We start from the raw sequence: 17,676 nt of genomic DNA, 5'->3' as shown, positions 1-17,676 counted from the left end.
TGATTCTCACAGATAATATTACCCTCATCTTCCCAATGCTGCATATAGTTCCTCACTAATTTCTCCACAACCTTAACAACTACTGATGACACACAAACAGGCCTATAATTAGACACTTCCAGTCTGCTACCGCCCTTATGCAATGGCACTATCTTACCTTCCTTCCATTCTGGATACCTTTCCTGCAACCATATTTTTATTGAAAAGCCAGGTCAACGGAGCTGTCAGTTCTTTAGCACATTCTCTCAAAACCCATGGTGAAATACTATCCCCTCCAACAGCTTTACTGGTATCCAGAGTACTCAGTATTTGGAACACACTCTCCTCTTACACCTCTAAATCCTGAACCTGCCCTATCCCTCTAGTATGAAAACCTCCTCCAGGATGAAATACTCCAATAAAGTGCTCATTGAAAACAATTCCACTATGTTGAACAATGAACAACACATTGAACAACTCCACTATTATATAAAACAGTCTTTTATAACAAAAAAGTGAATTGAGACATGAGATGGAATTAGTTATTAATGTTAAATTGAAACACATTGGAACTTACTTCTTGATATGGTTTCAACATTTTTAAGACTACTTAAAAGTAGTCTTAAAAATTAGTCTTATTATCAATTCTTAAAAATATCTGCAAATATAATCAAATACCTCAACGTTTAAATTGGTCCAGGATTCAAATAATTTCCTAGAGCTGATTAAAATGACTGCAACTCTGTTCAGCAGATTTGACAGTTAACAAAGTTGAGGGAAATTCAAAGTGACTCTAGCTGAGATGTGTTACTTAAAATAGTAACTTAGCCCTGTGGAAATATTTGCATCCATAATTGTAGGCTGCCCAAAAAAAGTCTGATCTAAGTTAGATTCTAGCCACCGGCTATAAAACACGTTTTCTAAGTCTTAATTTGACCAGTCCCTAAGAGTTAGTCTCTGGCATAGGTAAGTCGTTTTCTTTGTGGAAATTGAAGTTTTAATCCCACATCTCTCAACAATATTGACCATAGAACTCATGCTGTTACAGGTAATAAGAAGAGTGTTAGGATTGAGGGCCACAAGCTGGTGCAGTTACCTGCTGCTCTCTCTCTCTCTCTCTCTCTCTCTCTCCCCCCCCCCCCTGAAAAGGTTTTATTTATTAGTAGTTTAAGCTCACTTTCAGTAATGCTTTTAAGAATGGGTGCAACTACCCACTGTACTACAACTATCTACAACTACTCCTTTAACCTCAATTAACTTCTAAAGTTAATTGGGGTTAAAGGAGCTCTGTCTCCCTTTGAGGAAAGGTGTTACAGGATTTATTTATTTTGTATTATTTGAATGAAACTTGTATAAGTTTCCATCCAGCCTGGTTGGCCAAGTGGTTAGTGTATCCGCTCTCCAGCCAAAAGGCTGTGGGTTTGAATCCCGCCTTGGGCATGGATGTTTCTCTGATTGTCTGTGAAAGTACTAGTGGTGGTAGTCGGCGATAGATGGCGTTGGTGGTAGATGATGAAGGTTGGTGGAGTAGTGAGACGAAGAGCTGTAGAGAAGATGCCCTCCCTCGATGAGTCTTTGGACTCCCTGGAGGTGTGATGTAATAATAATAATAAAGAAGCATAGAAAAGTTTTTTTTTTGGAATGTGTTACATATGCTGATATACTATCAAATTGGATTTACAAAGAAACAATAAGAGACTTTTCTGGTCAAAGTACTCAATGTAACGAAAACCATCACAATTCTAATGTAAATATTATTGATTGAGTGAGGCTAAGGAAACAAAAAACATTAATGATGGAAGAAGAATTGAAGTGAATTTTAGAAGGTGCAAAAATTTCTTTAATGTTGTCACTCTCAGTTGCAGATAAATTTTGTAAGTTGAAAGAAGAATTTGTCTTATTTAAAAATATAAAGAACAAAAAAACAAAACAGAAAACCAGCATTATATCCAACTTTGTTAACGATTCAGCCAATATCAACACATTCCGAAAGCATTTTGAATTGCAACAAATTTTTGCATGAAAGTTCATTCAAAATTTAGACACATCTTTGAGTGCATTGGTTTTTCTTCCATTTTATTGTTTTGAATAAAAACAAAATGGGATTAAATATTTATAAACAGAAATAAAAATGGTTAGCTCTTTTTTTTTTATATATATATTGCATTTTCCTGAATGAAATATGAAAACAATACATTCCATTTTACTCAGTAAAACTGTAAAATACATATCGATGTGAACATAGATAATTGAGATAATCTAGATAATGATTATTGAGTATAATTCTGAGTCTTCATTCTAAATTTTTGTGTGGCATTTAAGAAAACAGGTTTTATATATAGATTTAAAATGGGATAAGATAAAAACTTGGAGTGTAATTAAATAAAATAGAGGATAATTAAACTGTGAAATTTTCACTAATTAAAGTTTATTTGCAAATGTAAATTATTTGCAAGCATATTATTTTCAGTCAAGGAATTTTTTTAGTTTATGAAATAAAATAATGTATGTAAATTTTTTAGAGACTTGGACTCATCAAGTCTCAAACACCAGCTCTTCCCAGATATCTCTTTCTCTCTGAGAAGGAGAAATCTTGGAAGTCCTGCTCAAGAACTATCTGGCAGAAGCAATATATATAAATGTATTCTGATGGTCAGGGTGTTAAATAATCAGGTGTGAAATGGATGAATGAAGAGGTGAAGCATGCAGTCTGGAAAAAGGCATCATGGAAGCAGCACATGATTGAGTGGCAATAATCATTTGCATAAGGAGTAAAAAGAGCAGGTGAGAAAAGTAACTTGCTTAGTAAGGGTAGCAAAACTGCAGTATGAGCAGCAGTTGGATAATGAGGCCAAAAAATCCCAGGGATGTCTTTCAGTATGTGACCAATAGAAGAAAGATTGATTATGGAAGGATGTTATTGGTTTGGTGAAAATAGTAGAATGTAGCTGGCCTGGTTGGCCAAGTGGTTAGCATACCCGCTCTCTAGCCAAAAGGCTGTGGGTTCAAATCCCACTATGGGCATGGATGTTTGTGATTGTCTGTGAAAATACTAGTGGTGGGCAGTAGATGGCATTGGTATAGATGCTGTGGCTCGTTGTAGGTGGTGGAGAAGGAGAGCTGTTGAGTAGGTGCCCTCCCGCTCTCTAGCCAAAAGGCTGTGGGTTCTGTTATGTCTCTTAATTTTTCTACAATTTTCTTATGTTGTTATCTTTAACTTTATACTTTATCCTCTATCTTATGTTATCAGTTATTTCATTTGCTGACAAATTTATAGATATTTTATGACTGCGCCAGCCGGCAACTGAATTCTGATATACTATCTTAGATTACTAAGAAAAAAGAATGCAGGGATCAAGAGGTTTGCAGTCATGATTTTTCAAGCAGTAATTCAATCCACAGAAATATGACAGACTCATTTGGTTTAAACATAAGAAATACATTTATTTTGGCAAACACATAGAGATACACTTTAGTCAAACTTTCAATTCTAAAAAGAGTCTGAGCTCCCCCCTTTCTTAAAATTAACACATCCAAAAAGTTCTACTCCATAATCTCTTATACTATCAAAATCATACTCTTCCTTACATATCTATTCTCAGACTCTGTAAATTTGTATTTAGCTGCTCAGTTATCATACATAGAAAATACATATATATATATATACACACACACACACACACACACACACACACACACACAGGCTCATTCTACAATCCTGGCATGGATTATATCAGACGAGTTTCATCTGGCATATTTTACATGAGATAACATTCCTTCTTATATTCAACTTTGTTCCCCCCCCCCAGAATTTTAGCTAGCATTCAAATTTAAATTTAACATAATAACATTAACTTCCTTTTTCCAGTATAAACAGTCCGAAGCCTCAGTTTCCTATTCAGCTCGAGCCTAAGATGCCGCTTGTTCCTTAGGTGTAGACAAAATGTCCAAAGAAAGACAGTTCCTCAAGCACAACACGGAAATTGGTTATTTTTTCAACATTCAGTTTCTCATTCCTCTCTGGTTACTCTATCTTAATACAAAAGGGTTTCAGCTTACCGTTCTTGCTTTATCTGGTAGATTTAGGACTTTCTTAGTTGGATTCTCGGATCTCCTCATCGTATTTTCTTCAATGGCGTCTCCGCTATTCTTTTATTCTGCTCGAAAAGAACACTCTTTCACTGACTTGTACACCGGCGTTGATTCATCAGCGGCCCTTTCTTCTGGAGCTCTGGTTGCATTTTAGCTGCAGCTATGATCCACGTGGCACGTACAGCAAGGGGAAATTCTTGCTGAGCACACCTGCAAGCTTTCACAGCTACTCTGCTCAGGAAACCAGGAACAGATGAAAAAAGAGAGATTGAATTCCCTGCCGAAACCTATATACCTCCAGTCAGCGCCCTCTCTTGGTGGTGTCGTCATGCATACGGCAGCAGCTGATTGGTTACCGCAGCTCCGAACTGTCTTTGACATGGCCTAATACTTGTATCAACTTATGTACATCTTTTTTAGCAATTTTACATAGATTTCCTATCTTAAATAATTTACAAACATTCTCTGTTCCAGTTATGGGCTTCACTAACATTAGTTAACATCTACAAAACTGAATATATGCATGTTCTAGATCATAAATAGGCACCTTTTCCATCTGGGGACATAAGTATGTCCTTATCCATCCCTTCTGACGTTACCTTATGTTGGGTCGGAAAAAGGATGACTCATCAAAAAGTGAATCAGCACTTTTTCCAACACAACAGTTCAAATCCCACTATGGGCATGGATGTTTGTGATTGTCTGTGAAAATACAAGTGGTAGTGGTGGGCTGTAGATGGCATTGGTATAGATGCTGCAGCTCGCTGTAGGTGGTGGAGAAGGAGAGCTGTTGAGTAGGTTCCCTCCCTCGATGAGTCTTTGCACTTCTTGGAGGTGTCACGTAATAATAATAACAATAATATCCATTGTGGAGAATATATATGAGATATTAAATGAGCGTTTCATAAAGATATTTCATTCTTGTGAATGTGACATGATGTAGAACTTGAGTACAGTAGGAAGGGTACAGGAGGGACTGATGATGGGTCAGCTAGAGGTATATGAAGAACTCAGTAAACATAATGTTAATAAGGCTTATATAAGGTTAATACATGGTGATACATTAATGATGTATCACCATGTATTTTGAGGAAATGTTTCATGAAGTTAAAAGCTTTGATATATCTTTTTAATTTGAATCCTAAATTGGGACAAGTTCCAAAGGAATGGAAAGAAGGTGAAATTTTTGACTTCCATAAGCGAGATAATAAGAATTATAGGCCAGTCTCTCTGTGTGTGTGTGTGTGTGTGTGTGTGTGTGTGTGTGTGTGTGTGTGTGTGTGTGTGTGTGTCTGGTTAAAGTGTTAGAGATGACCAAGATTGGACTGATAATGCCAGCATCCTTTTTGGTGGATGGATGGGTTTGCTAAGATCATGTTTTAATAATCTACTTACTTATTATAATGTAAGGTGACAAATGTACTGGACAAAGGAGATCATAGCTAGAGCTGGCAGTGAAGTTTTACGACCGGATGCCCTTCCTGACATCAACTCTCGCCATTTATCCGGGCTTGGGACTGGCACCTATTTGAGGTTAGCCTGTTTCCTTCGGTGGCTACATAAGACGAAATGACTTAGCAAGATAGGAAAGATTCACCCCTAGCCCTTGAATACTCAAATAGGATCAGGGGGAAGGAGCAAGGAGAGGAGAAAGAAGTAAAGAAAGAAGGGGAGGGACCATTCTACAGAATAATATAACAGATGTATATTACATGAAGTAAGGCATGGCCCAGCATCTGGTACTTCGGGTTTGCCATGCCCGTACTCACTAAAGTGAGCCCTTGAAGTAACTGGACAAAGGAGATGCATGTGCATTATTGGTATATTTAGATTTTGCAAAGGCCTTTAATAGATTGCCACATGACAAGCTGGTAATTAAATTGGAATAATGGGATTTGATAGTACATTAGTGCACTTGATTGGAGATTAGCTATGTGGTGTATGGGGAAGCAATTTTCCAGTAAGAGGAGGGTCACTTAGTGTGTCCCAGTAATCTGATTTGAGGCTGTTGCTGTTTAACTTGTATGCTAATGATATTGGGAATGGTTTGAATATGATGCAAAGTTGGATTAATTCAACATTTAGTATCTTTTTGGGTCTGGCTTTCACAAATGAGACTTCAATGAAGATCCAAACTAGTCAGGGTAGTTCCCCCTTGACATTATGAATGGTAATATATGAGAAGGAAGCATGCTTTGTGGTATGGGATATCGAGGTAGTTGATGTGAAGTCAACAGCCTCTATATTCAAGTAGCCTGGTCACAAAGATACTTCACACATAAACTCTGTTTGCTTGCATTCTTGTCAAATATAATTTACTCTGTAACCTGGTGAAAAGCCTTTCTACAATTTTATAATATATTCTTTCTTAGTAGATCTTCAGTTTTTATGTTATAGCCCTTTGTTTTTAAAATCATAATTGCATTCTCATATTCTGATTTATAATAATCTTGATTTGTTTTAAAACTATCATCTGTGTGGGGGAGAAACTAAAGCATCACTGTTACTCACATATTAATAATGTTATTAATTTTCATGGCTAGACATAATAAGTTAGCTAATTCATGGAATGCAGTAGCAGCATTTAATTTTTCGCCCCCCATTCTCTAGCTTGATCTGCAGTGGATGGTGATGAGCTGTGATCCAACACGTCCAGAAAGAGAAACATGTGATGAATTGCCAGTAAGTGTATGTATAAACATTATACTGTTAAAGAAAAATGAAACAATCTCTAACTATTTATTTATTTTATTTTTTGTTGTTGTCATTCAGAGAATGAATATTTTAGTTCTCCTCTATAAAGCATGCAGCTAAAAAAAAATGTAACTAGTCTTTCATGAAATTTATATCCAATTCTTTACAAGAAAATAAAATTAAAAAATGCTTAGGAAATTAATATGATTTGAAAGAGGAATGTCATGTATTTTATCAACAGAATTGTAATTTAAATGTACAGTCAACTTAGAGAAGATTATTCCTGAACAGAAGGAAGATAGTAAGAGAAAGAACAGATTCCTGTGGTATTCTAACATTACTTGCATAGTTAAGGATAAAGATTCATTTAAACCCAATCAAATACCTTAGGGATATCAAGAGCATCCACTTGAATTTTTTCGAACATCACCATTCATCAAGGTAGGTTGACTTAAGCAAGAATTGCCCATGATGATTGAATAACAGAGTCCATTATAGGATTCTGCCACATTTTTAGATATCATAGGAGTTGACTGTTAATAAATTTCTCTCTTGCTTTACAAAGAATCAAAGGATGGTAAATTGTTTAACGATTTGTTTCCACTATTTCGTATGCCATTATTTAGTTTATTAGTAAAATATTTCTGCCATTCACAGTTACCTTACCAACTTAAATTGTAGGAGGAGGTGAGAAACACTGGTTTGAATAATGTGAGCCTTAATGATACACTTTGTGCAAAATGTAATAGAGCTTTGAAATAAAGCTCTATTATCATTAATATTATAAAGTGAGCAAATTAAATTTTATATATATCACCATAACACATTGGTGGTGCCATAAGTGGGCAGGAGTAAAAAAAACAGATAGGATCTTTTGAGTTCTTCTTGAATGATTAATGGTCTTTGTGGGAAAATAAAGTGAGGAGGGTTGTTACAAAGAGCAGAGGCAGACGGAATGAAAGAGGAGGTAGAGAAATAGATTTGGAAAGTTTTTTTGAAGTGGCAGGAGAATGGATGTTGACCAGCATCTTCATATATTCTTTTTACACTCTTAGAAGAAAGTCTAGGAATGATATGATGGTAGCCACTTCAGCAGTATAGTGGCCATGAAAATACCAGATGTTATCTGTGAGAGGATCATTGAAGTGATTCTGTGTGTGTTGGATGGGAGAGGGAAATGAGAGAGAGAGAGAGAGATCATCAGTTAATTGGATTAGCCTCTTCTAGTTAGCATCAAGAGACATATTAGGCAAATTACTCCAAACATATAAGCAGTATTTCAAGGTTGGGATTTAAATAGTGCTAGCAGCTGTACAGGAGTACTATCTTGAGAAGAAAAGCACGTCTTGTTTTTTGGTGGTTGAAGAAGCTTTCTGCAATGTGTTTGTGCTAGAAAAGGCTAGAAGTGTAAGTCAACCAAGAAGAGAGATCTGATTAGGTTTGGAGAGCTAGGTATTATCAAGAGCAAGGGCCAATGAAGTGAAATTTTCATTGTGCGAAATAAGACATAACTGTGTTTTGCCAACATGGTAGTTCGCTAGGTTATCCTCTACCCACTGATGAATGGCAAGAATGTTATAGTTTAATGCATTGGTTATAAAAGATTATGAAATTTCTGATGAACATGTACAACATAGTTTGTCAGATGAAGAAGAGGAATGGAGTGTAGTTGTATTGTCATCAGCAAAGCTATGGATAGGATTTGAAATCAGTGAAAGATCATTTAGGTATAAGAGGAACATAGTGGATGATTGATCCACAAGGATTTTGTTCACATGATCAAAACAAGTGCAGTTTATGTAATTTCAAGTCTAGAATTTAAAACCAGAGTAGACATTCATTTCCTAGCACATCAAGATTCTTGTTACAAGTATGCTAAAATTTAAGAATAGTTGTGCATTGTTCAGTGAAAACAGTAAATAAGCAAAACTATTATAATTATGAGTGAAACTTCAGGGAGTCCAAGGATTCATTGAGGAAGAGCTCATTTAGTAACTTAAATATCTGTCATACATCCCCCCCCCCCACAATGAATGAATTTGCCGAAGCACTTCTAACTGTAGCCATTCTACCTATTCCCTGCATGCACAAGAAGAACCTGGACCTCATGTACATCCTGACAACACTGCTAGTCAGCTTCCAGGGATGACTCAGAATTCTGCTTGAACTATTCATTGAGGGACAAGTCTTTTTGCATGAAGGGTAATTGCAGTTTCTGAGTGGAATACATTGCCTGAAAATATGGAGAGTGTAGAAATTGTGCTCATGATTGTTAGCTTTCTTCCATTTTTCTCTCTGTATTCTAAGGGAATATGCCAACATGCTACGAACTTTTGATATAGTTTCTTCTTTTCTAGAACATCTTTATCTTCTTTTGTCCACTATAATGGTCCCAGTTTATCATTTTTGCAACACTTTCACCACATATTTCTTGACAACATTGATTGTTATCATTCACTGTAGCAAGTATGTCAGTCTGTGGACTGGCATACTTGCTACAGTGAATTCACTGGACCCATTGTCTTAAATTCCATTTCGCTGTGTAATTGGCTGTTAATGTCTAAGTGATATGGAGACATGATTCCTTAGTGAAAATCATTAAAATTTTATAAAATTTAATAGCAAATAGCTAAGCAGATTAATTGATGATTTAAATGTTTTTTAATGCAGCACAATTTATTCATGCATTTTTAAAATATTTCAAATACAAAGCTGGCTTCTCTCAAACCAAAAAAAAAGTTTAAATAATTTGGTATTGTAATAATTAATATATAACTGAATATTGAATGAATAAATTCATGAATGAACAAAATAATTAATAAATAACTGTTTAGGTTGTTGAAATCATGAATGTCTGATATTTTAACTCTTTTAACTACCAGCCAAAAAAGAAGAAATGTCAGGTATGCCCACCTGGACTTCCTGGATTAAATGGTACTGAGGTTAGTTTATATTCATTAATTTATAATTCAGTGATGAATACAGTAGATAGCTTTCACTTTAGCAATATTAAATTATTTTATTTCTAAAAGAATGTCAAGATGTGGACAATGAGAATTTTTTTTTTTTTATAATGTCATGTATAGACAAACTTTGTTTTAAGAATAATGGAAACTTCTGGTTACCATTATCCTTAAATATTGGTAAGATTATTTCAAATTAGAATGTTGAGTTGGGAATAATTAATGAACATTGTATGCATGGTAGGTGCTCCTTGGTTCAGAGTATCAAAAAAAATGAGAACTCATAAAATAACATCTAAACATATTTTTAGAGCATCAGCTACTTTAATGATATAATAATTCACACAAATGATTTGGATATGCTGTCACTGCTCACTGTAGCAGGTTCATAGGGACCAAATGAACATATGTATTATAGTGGAACATTTGCATGAAGTTGCAGCGAGAGTTAATTACGTAAAAGAAGTTCATTTCAAAACCCTCATTTTTAGGGGAAATGTGTGCGTTTGTGTGTATATATATATATATATATATATATATATATATATATGAGGGGTGTTCAGAAAAAGACCAACTTTTTAAATAGCATGCCAACTGGCACAAAGAGTGTGCTCACCTAGTGGCAAGTTTTGACAACTGCTATTTGCCCTGTTCTGCTTTGAGCATTAGTCTTTGAGTTACATCTGCTGAAGTGAGCATGTGTACAACCTGTTTGTCGGATTAGTGACAAAGTGACAATGAAAGAGCTTGAAGAATGTGTGTGTGTGTGTGAAATTTTGCTGCAAACTTTTTAAAAATTTTACAGTGACATTTCAGTTACTTAACCAACCATACGAGGAGGACTGTATGAGCCAAATGCATTGCTGTGAGTGGTTTAAGCATCAATGGATGAGTCGGTCAAAGATCAAGGTGATGTTGGTTGTGTTTTTTGATTGGAGAGGCATTGTCCATTATGAATTTGTACCACATGGTCAGATGGTAAACAAAGAGTTATACCAAAAAGTTTTAGTGCATTTGAGGGATGCTGTGCACAGGAAGAGGGAAATTGTGGGAAAACTAGACTTGGATGTTGCACCACGACAATGTGCCGGGTGACATTACCATAACATCCATTGTGTCCCATCCACCCTATTCTCCGGACTTAGCCCCAGCAGACTTTTTCTTGTTTCCCAAACTTAAAACCACTTTGAAAGGGCATCATTTCTTAACTATAGAGGCGATTCAGGAAAATGCAATAAGAGAACTGCATGCCATCACAGAAAATGCATTTTTCAGGAAGCATTCCAGCAAAGGAAAAAACGTTGGGAATGATGTATCACTAGTAGAGATGACTACTTTGAAGAGGACAGTGTGCTTAAAATATTATAGAATGAGCAATAAAGTGTTTATCGCAAAAGTTTGGTCTTTTTTTGAACATGCCTTATACCCTCCCACTGTGTGTGTGTGTGTGTGTGTGTGCTTGCATGGGGGGGGGGGGGTTCCTGCAGATAATCACAAAAGCTGTTTTTCTATTCTCCTGCTGAATTTTGAGACATTTTAGTTTATAGGCTTGTAAATTTTATAAAAATTGTATTCTGAATCTAAATTTTTATTTGCTTATATAGAAATCCCCTAATCAAAGTTTTATCCTCTGATAAAAGTTTTATATTGGTTATCAGCTTTGAGGTTATCTGCAATTAATATGAATGTTGAGGAACAAGTAACACCATCATTATAACTTTCCACTACTTGGAATCTGAGACTGCAAACATAACACACAGATCTGATTCTCATTACTCTTTGCACAACAGTGTTTGCAGCAGTGACAGATATATTGTTTAGCTTAATGATAGTGAGCTTCTGCCATCTATGACAGTTTGTTGATGATGAATGTAGAAGATATATATGTAAAGAGGATGAACAAGAAAAGTGAGTAAATATTGGCATTCAAAGGAGAGGGTAGGCGACAGTCTAGTGAATTGTGAAGGTTCTTTGAAATGAGAATAGACAACATGAAGTAAATGATGATGGACAAAGGATGGAAAGTAGTGTGGTATATAAAACTATCAGCTGGAGTGGGCACAAGGGAGAAGCAAGAGATGTTGGGTGTCATTACACAAGGAAGTGAGACCAATAGCATGAAATTAAGGATCAGAATGAGTATATCTTATGGCATGATAGCAAATGTGGATGAGAGTGAGAAAGTCATGCAAGACATGAAAGTTCAGTTCATTAAAATGAGGCAAGAGATGAAATGCAATCATGACCAAGTGAAGGAACTTCAACTAGGTTATATTAAGAAAATTATGGAACAAACGCGTTAGAATAAAACTTTAGTTTAATATATATGTACAAAGAAACAAGCTGCTCAACAATCTACATGGTATGCTAAAGTGACTGATCAACCATTATAACTATTGGCCTGACCTTTAGTGTAAAAAAAAAAATAAATAAGATAACGCCTTTTTAATCCTGTATAGGTTGTAGGTGAGGCCGTTTTAGCCCTATCTAACTTTTGACGACTGAGTGGGCAGTTCAATCTCCACTGGTACCCAATCAGAGATAGCTGGCCCAAGGCTGTCACTAATTAAGCGGCACGCAGTGAAGAGAATGGCTCAACAAGTGTTACCATGTCGTGGTCCCTAACACAATATGTTTTTAATATCTGAAATAGTGTGGGTTTACGGGCCGAAAAACCAGAGTTTCTGGGAGAAAAAACTAGCTTGCCCGTGCCAGAGATCGACTAACTCGGGAACCTGTCAAAAAAAGCTTATAAAAATTTCCTCTAGTCACCGAGTAGACTTGAAACCAAGTCTTCCTTTGTGTGGTTAAGCACCATGGTGTGCAAATGCCACATCCACTGAGCTATAAAAAAAAAAAATAATAATAATAAAAAATAACCTTACTACATCAAAGCTAGAGGGCTGTTATTATTAGGTTTACAATTAAATTAAGCTGGAGAGCAACATGTTCACACCAAGAATGATTTATATAAGTATACATATAAATTACAACAAGCCGGTATGGATAGTGACCAATAAAAGCTGAAAATTGCTTAGAGTAGTTGCTTAGAGAAAATTGTGTAGTTCCCTAAATTCAAGGTTTGCTGAAAACCTAAGTTTCCAGCAAACCCTGACTGAAAGTATGCCATCCAAATTTTGGGGATTTTTATGTCACCATTATTATTAAAATTGGAGTAGTTAATCGAAATTTCACATGCTTCTTTAAATTTCTGTTCATACCAGGTTTTTGTATGATGTAAGGAACAAGTACTTTTCAAATCAGTTTGGTGTAGGGTGTTAAGAGCATGATGTGAGAGGCCTGCTTCTCCAAAATTGTTAAATTTAATGTGCCGCTTGTGTTCTTTTTTAGGGATAGGGATTGTACGTCCAGTTTCTGCACTATAAGGTAAGTTACAGGTGCAATAGATCCAATAAACTCCAGGGTATGGCATTGGTGGGAGAGGATCCTTAGAGGAGTTGAATATATTTTTTTTTTAATTTTAAAGGTGGTTTAAAAGTGGCATTAAGATTATAATGTGTAGAATTCTATTAATTTTTTTTTTGATAACCCTTTAATATATGGACTAGCTATGGTTTTTCTTCAATCTATATTATTTTTTGAAGAAGTTTTATGAAGAACTTTATTAATAATATTTTTACTATAGCCATTATTTATAAACGTATTGCTAATAATTTTTAATTCTTGTTTAAGAGCTTGTTCATTAGAGCAAATTGTTATAGCTCTGTGTTTGAGGGTGTTAATAACTCCAAGTTTTTGTGAAGGTGGTGATATGAGTTAGCATGTATATATTGGCCAGTATGTGTAGGCTTGCAGTAAACAGTGAAGGATAGACTGCCTGAGGGAAAACGTGTGATCAGGAACAAACTGCTGTGTTAGAGTAAAACTTTAGTTTAATATAAACCAAAACAAACACTCGACACTTCGACCTTCACATTAAGGTCATCATCTGGAGTATACACATACAAAGAAACAAACTGTCTAACAATCTACATCAGGGCTGTCCAAATCATGGCCCCCGGTGCGATTGTGTGCATCTCGCCTGTGGGTTTTATTTTCATGAGCAAAAAAATAAAATAACAATTAGAATCGAATACATATTAGATATTTTAATTCTATCACTAATCAATAATCTCGATTATGGTAATTTTATCTGGTGTTTTTGCATCACTATATACCCACGTGTTTTTCAAATATTAGATGTGTCAAAGAAGCATTCTTACACTGTTTTGTTCCAAAGCATATGCTTCGGGAGCTCATAAGGAACATGAGATCGCAATTAGTGTTGTTCGTTTGTTCAGCTATCGAGGTTGTGTCGCTGCTGCTCACCAAATTACTAGATACACATTGGATGCGACCCTCAGATAAATCTTTTTTTTTTTTTTTTTTTTTTTAATGCGGCCCTTGGATTACCTTGTAAGTTGGATAGCTAATTGGTTGTTGGACAGGTATTAGCAAGTTGTGTATGGTCCCAAAAGAGGATGACCTTCCTTTTGGGACATTATATAAGTATACATTTATATGTATACTTACATAACTTCTAATATATGTATACTTATATAAGTATACATATAAATTACAACAAACCAGTATGGATAGTGGCCAATAACAGCTTTTATTGGCCACTTTATTTTTATTTTATTTATTTATTGATTTATTTATTTTTACACTGGAGGTCTGGCCAATAATTATAACAGTTGATCAGTCACTTTTAGCATACCATGTAGATTGTTGGGCAGCTTGTTTCTTTGTATATATGTATATACTCCAGAAGATGACCTTCATGTGAAGGTCAAAATGTCAAGTGTTTATTTTGGTTTAACGAAAAGAAAAAAAAAAAAAACAGCAGCTATCCAGGAGTTTTTCTTAGGATAACCGTCTCCCAAATTTTTGACAAATTAATGCAACCATATTTGTTAAGGTTGAGAGAATTCTTCAAAGCCATTGCTGACTCAAACTGGCAAACCAGTTATAATGGGAGGAGGCAGACCATAAGATGTTAATTTGCTGAGAAACCCTTGATGCCAAATCCTATTGGCCATGGAAATGTTAAATGTGACAGCACAGGTTTCTCGAAATCTTTCTGTGGCATGTGTGCAGAGATTATACAGGCGAGGAGATCTGCTGTGGATTGTAAATGGGAAATTTCATATTGTTGATCACTGATTAATTAGCATTTCTACAATGTGTCAAAGATGTTGACTGTTGATGGCCTAATCCATTTTTTTAGAACAAGCAAGGTTAAGATGAAAGAAAAGTGATAGTAGATACTTATCACTTATTTATTATTATTTTTTTTTAATTGGCTGTGTATGGACTTGCTTCCATGCTGTTGAGTGGATGCTATCTGCATCTGCTCTACAACAATTAATGGGGCACATCTCTTGAACACATTTAGTGAATTCTATGAAGACTTGAAACCTTTTTGGTATCAAGATTCTTCTAATATTGTTCTGGCTGAAAGTTACAGGAGGCATAGATGCAATGTTCCAATAAAAAAGGAGCTTTATCTTGATCATCTGTGCAGGAGTTGGATAAAAAGAATGATGCCAGGAGATCAACTTTATCTTTAGGTGATGTTACAATATTACTTTACCATTTGGGTGAGAAAGAGATAGAAACATAGATTGATAAAATTATTCCCATCAACTTTGTACAAATGTAGACTTTGATAAGAATGTACGAAATAAATATTAAGAAGGTGGAAAAATGCTCTGGAGGCTATTGAAAAGCTTAGAAATGAAGGAAAGAGTACTTTAAAGGAATTGGAGATGATAAAAGTGACAGGAAAACTGACCTCTTTCAGCAGCTATCTGTAAAAAGGGAAATATAACTGAATGTGAGAATTAAAGAGGAATTTTCTTACTGAGTGTTCCAGCTAAGATTTATGTGAACATACTTAAGAGGCTAAAAAAAATTATGGAAAGGAAATTCAGAAAAGAACAAGCTGAGTCAGTCCAAATAGATCTTGTCAGGATCAGATTTTCACTTTAAGACAGATAGTTGAGAAATTGTGGGAATATAACAAGGATATGTGTTTAAGTTTTGTAGATCTGGAAAATGCATATGACAAGGTGGCAAGAGAAAAATTGTTCAAACCATTACAATTAGTAGAGAATAGGCAGGAACATTGTAAATATAAACTGCATTCCTGAATGGAAAGCCTACAAGACAAGTAAAACATTTCAGTTATTTAAGTTAAAATTTTAGTGAAGATGTCAAATTAAATATGGAAATAGACAATAAAATAATTGACTCCCTACCATATACCATAAAACTGGTATATGGTAGGGAGTCAACAACTGAATAAATTTTTGTGGACTAAAGAGAGATTTGTTAAAACTGTCTGTATATAAGACAATGCTCACACAATTTTAATCTCTGGATCTGAGAGCTGGATCAGAAATGAAACACTTGATCAAAGATTATACAAAGTGGTATCAAAATGTTTCGAGACTAGGTTTGTAACACGCCAACAGATGGCAGCACAAGGCTGCACGCATAGTCACAGGGAGCACCTACCTTCATAAGTCAGTGTGCCAAAAGACATCGTCCTGGGTACATCGGGAGCTGTGCAACTGATGCTATTCTGACCACCTGTGTTACCACATCTGTGATTTCATCATGGACAGCAAGTTAGAACAAAGGGCAAACGTGAAATGCTGCATGAAACTGGGCAAATCTGCCACAGAGACGTTTGACATGATTTGGCAAGTTTATGGCAATGCTGCAATGAGTTTTGAGGTGTTTTGAGTGGCACACGTACTTCAAGAGTGGAAGAACATCACTGGAAGATGATGAGAGATCAGGAAGACCTTCAACGAGCTCAACCCCCAAAAATGTTGAAACCATTCGGCAACTTGTGCATGAGAATCGTCGGAGAACACTCCACAACATTGCTGCCATTGTCGGTGTGTCATACAGAACAGTCCAGGCAATCCTCAAGTGTGATTTGAACATGTGCCATGTTGCTGCCAAGTTCATCCCCAGGCTGCTGACCCAGAAGCAGAAGGAACACCACGTCAAAGTCTGCCAAGAACTCCATCAGCGTGCCGTGGATGACCCATCCTTCATGTTGAGGATCATTACCGGTGATGAAACTTGAGTGTATGGGTACGACCCTGAGACGAAGCAACAGTCTTCACAGCGGAAGAGCCCATCATCTCCATTACTGAAAAAGGCGAGGCAGGTCTGCAGTCCCACCAAGTGCATGCTCATAGTCTTTTACGACATTCACAGCATTGTACATCGAGAATTCGTCCTTAGGGGCCAGGCCGTCAATAGCGAGTTCTACTGCCAGGTTTTAAGACTTCTGAGGGAGAACATTCGGCGAAAGCGACCAGATCTGTAGTACGCGAAAAATTGGATGCTCCATGATGACAATGCACCCTGTCACCGAGCTCTTCTCACACGCGAGTTTCTCGCCAGAAACAACATGATCTCACTTCCGTACTAGCCCTACTTGCCAGATTTGGCTCCTGCAGACTTCGCCCTCTTCCCGAAGATGAAGATCCAGCTCAAAGGTCACCGTTTTGACACCATTGCGGAGATACAGCGCGAATTGCAGAAGATGCTTGACATGCTTCAAAAAGAAGAGTTCCAAGACACATTCCGGAAGTGGCAAGAATGCTGGGAGCGCTGTATTGATATGCAAGGGGACTATTTTGAAGGTGATAGTGTGTAAATGTAGATAAAGTAATTTCTCGTAAACAGAGCTAGTCTTGAAATGTTTTGATACCACCTCATATATTAGAGACTGGATACTACATACCATAATGGTTAAGAAGAGTGACTCCAGTATTTGATTGCAGCACAACCGAAAAATGCATACATTACAGTATATTTGTTTTTCTTTTGCCCTGTCATTAAGAACCAACTACAATTATATGATAAAAGGACTAGAAATATAAAAGTATATTGTATACTTTTATTTCATTTAATATCTATC

The 17,676-nt window shown here is 36.0% G+C and overlaps 1 protein-coding gene across 5 annotated transcripts in view; it reads left to right on the top strand.

Annotated features, from left to right (window-relative positions):
• The window catches only part of LOC150101139 (uncharacterized), a 916,744-nt gene that overhangs the window by 287,081 nt on the left and 611,987 nt on the right, over nt 1–17,676 (top strand). For 4 of the 5 annotated variants that reach the window (XM_090401523.1, XM_090401522.1, XM_090401519.1 and 1 more), the window contains 2 exons: nt 6,682–6,759; nt 9,648–9,707. In XM_090401523.1, coding sequence (XP_090257649.1) covers nt 6,682–6,759; nt 9,648–9,707 — 138 coding nt within the window. The remainder of the gene's footprint in view (nt 1–6,681; nt 6,760–9,647; nt 9,708–17,676) is intronic. The other variant, XM_090401520.1, reaches the window with a different exon arrangement.

Source organism: Typopeltis vanoorti, chromosome 12 (genome assembly GCF_054136105.1).
Source record: "Typopeltis vanoorti isolate ZY-2024b chromosome 12, IOZ_Tvanoo_1.0, whole genome shotgun sequence".
In the NCBI taxonomy this organism is placed as follows: domain Eukaryota; kingdom Metazoa; phylum Arthropoda; class Arachnida; order Uropygi; family Thelyphonidae; genus Typopeltis; species Typopeltis vanoorti.
Note: the sequence above shows the minus strand (reverse complement) of the source record. Positions and strands in the feature narration are given on the sequence as shown.